We start from the raw sequence: 9216 nt of genomic DNA on the forward strand, positions 1-9216 counted from the left end.
GCTTTTTCTTTTTATGGAAGCCAAGCCCCTAACAGGGACCTAACAACATGTTACAGATGTATTTGGACCTATCCTGAAGTTTTATATCGTTTAGGGCGTTTTCTAATGCCAGGCCAATATTCTGTGGTATATTTACCTGTAGCATCTTCTCCAACAGGTAAATCAGCATTGCTGCAGTAGAGACTTTGTTTTGGTTCCCTAAAACAACGAAGTTTTGCTTTCTTTTCTCCACAGTATACACATTGGAATTGTTTGCAATACGGTTGATCTTCACATGTAACTACTGAGAACATATAAAGAGATGTATCTGATTGTAAATAAGCTGAAAACAAAAGGCCTCAAACGGTCACCAGAGTAATAACTTTCGCTATATATCGCCTATTTAGTTGTCATGAAATCAAAGTTAGACCTAAAAACCGACGAAAAACAAGAAAATAAAATATCAAAATACTGTTAGAATACATTATAACTATACTATTGTAGTCTGTTGTACTTTGTAACCATATATCATGGGTTAATGTTAACGGCTCTATGTCCTGTTAGAGACGAATAATACATGTACTTATAATTATGATATGGTGAGCCATTGTTTTATGAGAAGGTAAATAACGCACTTTGATATAAGTTAAAGGAAAAAATTCATATGAAGTTGTGTTCGTCTGTATTTGGCGATCATAACTTGGACGATTTCCAGTACACTTTAATATTATTATGAATATGATAATGTATTGGTTTTAGCATTTTAGCACTCGGAAATTAAAGGCAGCGGCTCCAAATCTACTCCAAATCAACATTAGATAATAATTACTATTTTGACTGTATCAAGTTATATCAGCATCCTTGAATCTGTTTCAAATACAGCCCATGACTTTATAAAATATGTTGAAAACAGTGGCAATTGACATACAAAAACAATAGTTTTTACGGATGAACCTCTGATGCACATTGGTATATATACATAGTTATCGCACAGTGATGTTATGTTAACTTTCGGAATATAATTCTCAGGAAAAATAAGGGAGGCTCGGTCCGGTCGGGTTCCAGTTTTTATTTTACTCAACCAATTCGGACTTCCGGTGGAGTCATGTCTGCTACAGTCAGAAACGTTACTTTTTCTTCTTTGCGATATTATCGACACATTCAACGAGGTTTGTACGGGGATCTTTTCCTGGAAATGAACTAAGGGTTTCTTTACAAGCGGGGAGGATGAAGTTTGGGGGGAGGGACACTTTATGTATAAAGTCGGGTCGTAGCATATGAGGCTTAAAGATTATAATGTTATTGGCATTGAAAACGGCATTAAATAAATCAAGTATTGTAGCACCCCTTTCAGCACTTCTTACGTTTGGACCAAAATCAAACCTGACCTGCTCCTTCTTGCCGGTTAAGTAACTACTCCATACGAACTCCACAAACTCCAGTACACCGTTGCCCAGATCATCAGATCACCAATGCTACAACAAAGACAAACAGCACAGTGCCTCATATGTATGAATAAAGTGGTCGAGGGGTACGTACCGGCCATACCACCATCTGACTTTTAACAAATATACAACAACAAGGGCCATCCGTACATTAAGGAATTTAGGTAGTCGTAAAACCAAAAATATTGTAGACACGTATGCCACCAATAATAGCAAACAGTTAAGTTCAGATTGCCTCTGCTCTACAACACAAGAACTCTTTTGCCGTAAGAACTGTGAGAGACTTGAACCATCTGGAAGATAAAAATTGTGTGCACCAAAAAACAAAAATCGAGGAATTTAAGTCATCCCTTACCTACCAATAAATGCATTGCTCTCTCTTCTCGTGCAAAAACCAGCATTTGGATCTGCCTCCAGCTTGAATGGAAACAGGACAGTTCTTGCCTTGCAATCATAATCAAAACCTTGTGTTATGAATCTTTAGCCATACATGTATGATTGGCTTTAGCCTGAAAGGTTCTGATGGGCTCTTTGAGAATTCCTCCTCCAGACGGTAGCAAAAATTACCTGGATTGAATGGGGAATGCAGAGAGGAAAAAAGCTGGAATCAGCTGATCTTTTAAAGATATCTACAGAAGCACTGTCTACAATGGCTGCAGGAGAGTATCCCATTGGACAATGGTGCACAGAAAGAGGGATCATTTGAAGGCATCATTGGTTGCAGACGTCTGAAATTTTGATTGTTTGATTTTCGGATTTTACTGTCAACAGGAGAGAGGATGTCAGATGTAAAAACAGCAATGAGACAGTGGACAATTTCATAGAAGACCACAAGGCTTGCTTTTAGACGGTGCTCTGTTGGGAGTGGCCAAATGGAAATTTTCTATCATTCCTGACACACTGCTTGTGCTATTGTAGTTACTGCATACTTATCTAGTTGCATTTTGTTGAATCATTCAATTTTTATTATTTTGCATTGTGGGAGGGCCCTATATAACCCTGGTAAAATACTAGCCGCAATATACCACTCGGCTAGAGAGAACTTCTCTTTAGCTCGATTGGTTGAGCATCAGACTAGTAAGCCAGGGGTCCCAGGTTCGATTCCTAGCGGAGGCATTAAAATGAATAATGACCTCTCTTACATTTGGCGCCCACGTAGGGACCCAGGATTAGTACTTAGCCATGCCCCATCGGCATCGCTGTGACCCCTGGAAACTCGAGGACGAATTCTTTCCTGGAGGGGGAGTATGTAACCCTGGTAAAATACTAGCCGCAATATACCACTCGGCTAGAGAGAACTTCTCTTTAGCTCGATTGGTTGAGCATCAGACTAGTAAGCCAGGAGTCCCGGGTTCGATTCCTAGCGGAGGCATTAAAATGAATAATGACCTCTCTTACACCTATATGCAAGTAATAAACTCAAGTTTGGATGGCACTATTGACTGGTATGCTTCGGCCTTAATAGTGGTGTTTGAAATTTTAACTTTTTTACTTAGGAAAACTAAGGACTTTATGACCACTTGATGTTATATTGTCCCAGATGTTTCATTTGAGGTTCGACTAAAGTGTCACCTCAATGTAACTTGGCAGATGATATTTGATAGGATTTCTCTTTTGAGTAACTGACAGTGACATACATTTTTATCAGGATGGAAAGCTACTTGCCAATTTGCTTCCCACCTGGCAGCAACCTCAAGATCTAGTTGACGTTTTAAGACTTTGTGATAGATAATGATATTGTCAGTGCCTTATCGCAGTTTACCACGACCAAGACAAAAATAAGATGGTAGGTAGTCAGAACTCCTCAGACAGGATGGGCTTCTGTCGATTAAATGTCTTAATTTGTTATGATGAATATTTCTACACATGGGTATGACACGAAAAGAAAATACTATAAGATAAATGTCTACAACAAGAGGTTTAATTATCATTATGTAGAAAAATAGAAATAGTGACCAAAATAGAATAAATATAGTTACAGACATTAAGTGTGTCTGCATTTTCTTTGTTGTGGAGTAGGGCAGATTTGAAAGATTAAAATGATTTTGTGTGAATGATTTCAACAAGGAATCTGTTTCAATCGACTAAGGTGTGTGGAAAGTATGACAATTTTCTGAATGACTATTTCTTGATAAGTACAGGATGTCTCCTTCTCATATTTTATACTAACAGATTCCCATTGGTCTCTGGTTGTGGACTATCAAGTTTGGGACTGATCAGAAATGGCTGACAGGTTGCTGTCTTGGATTTTGACAATGAAAGTTATTTTCTCCCTGTTGTTTTTTGAGAAACATTCAATTGATTTAGTCAGGTTAAGCCAACTCCCTACTTGTGCACACACTCTGAAACAGGATTTTGACACTCATAGTTATTTTTTTGAGAAATATTCCCCAAACTTGATGTGTTTGTTGCCCATGGTTCCAAATTGTACCTATATAGTTGAGAGAGCAGAAACTGATCAGTGAAACAAAATTCAGACAGGCGACCATCTGGAATTTTGATTGGGGAGAGTTTTCTATTGCTATTTCTTGAGAATTACTGGAAAGATATTTCTCAAATTTGACATGTGTAGCTTTAGGTTTCCCTTGGTTCAAAGTTGTGGCAAGTTTTGTGATGGTCTGTAGTTTTATTAAAGTTTGGCATTTCTCTTTCTTAAATTTCTTATGTAGGATTCCCTTGTTACTCCTCCCAAAAGGTTAAGACAACAAACAATCAAGGTATGAATGCAAGTTCTCCCAAGATAAAAACAGAGTTAAACACAATTGAATAAATAATCCAACCAGTCTCAGACTACAGTATTTACCAAAAAGGATGATTTCCATGTCTTACTAAAGGCATTTTTATCCTCCCATTAGGCAGGATTATTAACAGATTTCATTAGAGGATATAAATTGTTTTACTAACATCTGTAGTTTTGTACTAAACTAATATTGTAGTGACCAAATGTTGATAGAACATCATCCAAATAACTATTTCTACATGTAATCAGTTATCATGTTTCTTTTATCTTAAAGGAATTACGAAACCATCACAGGCAAGAGCAGCAAGTTCATCAAGTGATTCCACAAACAGGTAACATAGAACAGGCAATTGTACCTCTGTAAGTAGGACATTGTGTTTAAGAAACAAGTCTAGTAGTATCAGGAATTTTTAGCTACCCTAATCTCAGCTTTTTTCTTGAGTGTAAAACATGTTCACAAGACTTCTGTGTATATATTTATAAAATTATTTGGTTTTTCATAAAGTATATGTTAAGCATTCAACTGCTTTCAGTTGGCATTCATGCGCGATATGGATGCCACAAAAATAAAGGCACTGGATATGATGATGTCTTTATCCAGTTGGCATTTACTGTATCCATGAATGCCAACTTAAAGTAGGTTACTGCTTATATTGATCATATTTAATTTTCATTGTTTTAAGAGGCAGTCTCAACTTCATTATTACATTATGTGCAATATTCCTATGTCCTTGGCATTTCATGGGTCTGTAATACATTACTGATTTTAGCAATACCATATAGAGGTAAATATATATTACTTGTTTGTCTAGTTCCAGGCATAGACTGCATTATAAATTTGAAATATAATCAAAGGTGTTGAACCTGTAATATGTTGTCATATTACGAAGTTACCAATAATGGAGATTCTGAACAAACTCTGTGCCATTAAATGTAAAGCTTGTTTTAACTTTCAATGATTAAACAGTGATTTTTTATATTTCAGGAACTGTTTACCTGAAGTTGGAGTATCCAAGAAAAATGGTACCATTGTTTGTTATCACCCAGAGCCAGTAATTCCATATGAATACACCTTAGTAAGTATAGCTTCTGCAAAAGTGATGTTTGCACTGTTAATCCATGTTGATTACCAGATGATAATTGGTGTTTAAGAATATGCGTAATTTTTACAATGAGATTAGTATGTTGTACCGTGCTGTGATCAGATTCGGAAAACAGTCAGTTACCATTTCAGTTGTGTGATGTTCACAAACAAAATGTTAGGGGGATCTTGACACCTTGCTTGGTATATGTTTAAGATTTCTTTTTTATTACATGTAATTGCATTCAGAAAATAATGTCATGTTAAAAAATGTCCTTTTAAATTCAGGATGTCATTCATTCTTATTCAGAAAAGTAATATTTAAAATAGATTTATGATATCAGCTTTGTGTTGCAATATTGATCATACCATCTGGTCAGTCTTAAAATGAAAGCCAATTGTGAAATGCAAAATTATTGATCACCTTGCATGGATATTTGGAGAATTCTATCCAACTCAGGCATAAAAAGTGATCATGGGTTGACAATTTGTTTTGCATTTCAGCCTCTGCCAAGAAAAGAAGAAGAACTAGGAGAGGTAATATATTTTTTTGTTCCTATATTCTTTTTTCAAAACTTTTTTGGCATTTTTTTTTGCCATAGATATATTTTGTGCCTTTTTATTAACTTCATGACCACATTTGTGTTACTGTAGATTTCGTGGTTTTAAGAAAATGTTTGAAGTCTTACCCATAGCCAGGTACTGCACATATATATGTATTTGCAGTTAAAAGATAAAAAATTCCAGTATGCAAACCAAATCACATACATAATTTCTTCACATCACTCATTAAAGAATCAGAATTAGAGCATTTTTTATAATTAAAGTGAACCCTGAACGAAAAACGAAATGGATAAATTATTATTGTATATGATCTAAATAAAAAAGGTTAAAAACCGTGTCAAAATCAGCTGGCCCATTACCTAAATACTAATGTGTAAAGAGTTCACCTGTCCTACTGCTACTTAGCATACTGGTATGTTTAACTTGCTCAGAATGGGACCCTATCAGTTCCAACAACTGTAACAGCCACCAGAATTGGAATAGGCAAGGTCAAGAAAAGTCATTGAATTCACTGTCAGATTGCAGATTAACACTATTTAGGCAGAACTTTTAGGCAGTGACTGAGTTCAATTGAATCTGAACTTGATGTTGGTTTGTGGAATGGTGTAAATTTTTTGTCTTTCAATTTTCTATTTTATAACAAAGTCCTCAGGCATGATAAGTCTGAACATGTGGTTCATTAATGTATTACTTTTCTTTGTGAGAATTGAAAGGACAGTCCTCCCTCTGTAACATTTTTGTGGTTTGTACATTTCATGTTATCTTCATAAAATCTTAATTTCATAAAGCTTAAAGATAGCAAATTATCTCCTCCCTACATCTCTAATTAATTAACTATTGTAAACCATTCGTATCACAAATACGATATAGTTTCTGGCCATTACAACTGGAGCTTAGAACACATGTTGCTGCTTATTATCAGTGTATATTATGGTGTCTTTGTTACTAATTGCGATTGTACATATCCATTTGTGAAGAAAGGGTTGGGGTGTGCAAACATAAACTTGACTAAACTTTCAATTGGTTGCTTTGTGTTGTATACATCAAGGATTCATGATATTTTTAGAGACCAATTGGAAAATATGAAGTATAGTATTAACAGCCACCAGATTAACAAATTAAAAACCTCCAATTAATTTAGATAGAATATGCATGAATGAACAGACACCCTCATACAGTACATGTTTGTATACTCAATAGGAACTCATTTTTATGATTTAAGTGTAAAAAATAATTTCTGTATGTATGCAACACTTTTAATATAACCTTCACAAGTAAGTGTCAAATAAATACATCACATAAGGAGCTTATATACTTGGATATCAAATACATGCTGGAAGCTTCCGAGTATATTTCTATAGGGCTGTTTTGACAGTATGGAGTTAGTGATGTCACAGATGTGGGGTACCCATATTGAGGCAATCGCCACTATATGAAAGATGTGAATTTCAGAGAAATCACAATATCTGGGAAACATAATTACCATAACCTTTGATTGTTTAACAGACAGTATTTTACAGCTAGATACAGCAAAACGTTCAGGATACACTTATATATATTTCTTCTGATAAAAGATTAATTGAAAATTGCTTTAAATCATTTTTGTAAACATGATTAGAACAAAAGTGTCAAATTCACACATGTTGCATTCCTCATCTAGGAGAATTCTATAGAAAAGTGTCTTGTTATTGTATATCAGGGAAATTCAGCATTGAACATGCAAGTTCAGCGAATGGAAATGCTGAAGTTCAGAGAGGATGGGCCTACACGTCAAGAATTAGCCAGTATGTTCCATACAACAAAACATCAGTGGTACCCAAAGTAAGTGTTACTTAATCAAAAGTTAAGGTAAATGTTTACAAATAATAGGCAGTACACAGAGTAAGCGTTTACTTATAGAAAGCCAAAATTTTTAAAAACTGAGCATGACCATTATAACTTAAAACATTATGACTAATCTATCCTGAATATGTAATTGTGAAATTTTTTCGTTTCAGTACTGCAGACAAGTACAGGAAGCCTAACCCACCAAAGGATCGAGACGCTATTTGATGCAGAGAACAAAATGACTTTCTTAATATTGAAAATGTTCTATTGTTGTGAATAAAATAATCATTATCTAGTTCACGATATGATAGTTATCTATACTTATCAAGTTAACGGCCATTTCCATTGTTTCTGAGATGAGAAAAAGCTTACATGAACATACCAAATATGACATCCATGCTTCAACATCCTTTGTTGTGTTTGCTCTACATATTCTGTAATCATTTATTTCCCTATTTTCATGTCACAAATATAATACTTCATAGTAAATTTTCATGTGACTGTTATATTACTCAATTATTGATTTTTTAGGTTTATTTGTTGAACTTCAAAAGGTTTTATTACTGGAGGCAGCAAAACCCAAAAAATCAATAATTGAAGGTTGACAAATCAGAAGACATATTTTGGCTTTTCTGATCAGCACCATTCTTGTTTGGAACTCCCTTAGGATCATTTATATCCGGTTAGAATAAAATTGCACCAGCCAGTCTTGAGAAGATGTCAAAAATGTCTCGGTCAATAAGAAGCCATGGTGGTTATATTGGATTTTCTGATCTGCATCAAAATCAACAACACTCGTGAGGGATGTCATGATGATCATCTGTACCAGCCTTCAAATTCTATAACTTGTACATATGAAGTGATTCCAATGTCTTGTGTACATAAGCCCACAGCCAAAAGACCAAATTTTGTAAAAAACCAACTGCAAAGTAACAAAATTGTTTATGGATGAAACTGATTATCAAACTCTTGTGATGTCTAATTGATATGAACCCACATACCACATTTTGAGAACATCAGTGCGGAGAGTGAAAAAAAGGTGAATTTTCTTTATTTAAAGTCCCATAATACTTGCAAATATTAACAGATTACACTGGTTATCGAACATATGCTAAGTCTTATAAATATAAACCCACATAGAAAAATCGAAGAGAATCTGACGAAAAATACCACAGTTAAAAATGTGGAAAGTTAAAGCAGGCACACAAGCTGTTAATTATAGGGCACCCTCATCCCGATGCAGGGTCCTAATAAGGTTGAATACATACAGAATTTTAGAAGTTCAAAATATTAAAAAATTAATGTTGGACATGAAATGTCAGCAGTTCCAATAGTGATTGAACCAGGATCTCTGGCTTCCTAGTCTTGCATTCTTCCCCTTGAGTTAAAGAGAAGATATCTTCAGATGAGTGGTACTTGTATATTATGGCTTAAGTGCTTATCATGGTTACATCCATAATGTCCTTTTTTAAAGCACACATCTTTGTTTGGTATTTACTGGGTTTATCTTGCATCAACAGGTGAGGTTATTTAGAGACAGGGTCTACTTCAAAAAACTTTTGTCTATCTCAATATGGCAT

The 9216-nt window shown here is 34.9% G+C and overlaps 1 protein-coding gene across 1 annotated transcript; it reads left to right on the forward strand.

The window, feature by feature from the left end:
* Window positions 1-1076: 1076 nt before the first annotated feature.
* On the forward strand, window positions 1077-7932 carry LOC132560321 (large ribosomal subunit protein mL42-like). The gene is made up of 6 exons (XM_060224994.1): window positions 1077-1148; window positions 4439-4496; window positions 5150-5240; window positions 5750-5782; window positions 7509-7630; window positions 7807-7932. Exons 1-6 carry the CDS (start codon window positions 1085-1087, stop codon window positions 7859-7861), a joined length of 423 nt encoding a protein of 140 aa, XP_060080977.1. The 5' UTR covers window positions 1077-1084; the 3' UTR covers window positions 7862-7932.
* Window positions 7933-9216: the final 1284 nt, after the last annotated feature.

The sequence above is a fragment of the Ylistrum balloti genome, unplaced genomic scaffold, assembly GCF_031769215.1.
Source record: "Ylistrum balloti isolate Yb309-2 unplaced genomic scaffold, AGI_CSIRO_Ybal_v1 Utg371048, whole genome shotgun sequence".
NCBI lineage: Eukaryota > Metazoa > Mollusca > Bivalvia > Pectinida > Pectinidae > Ylistrum > Ylistrum balloti.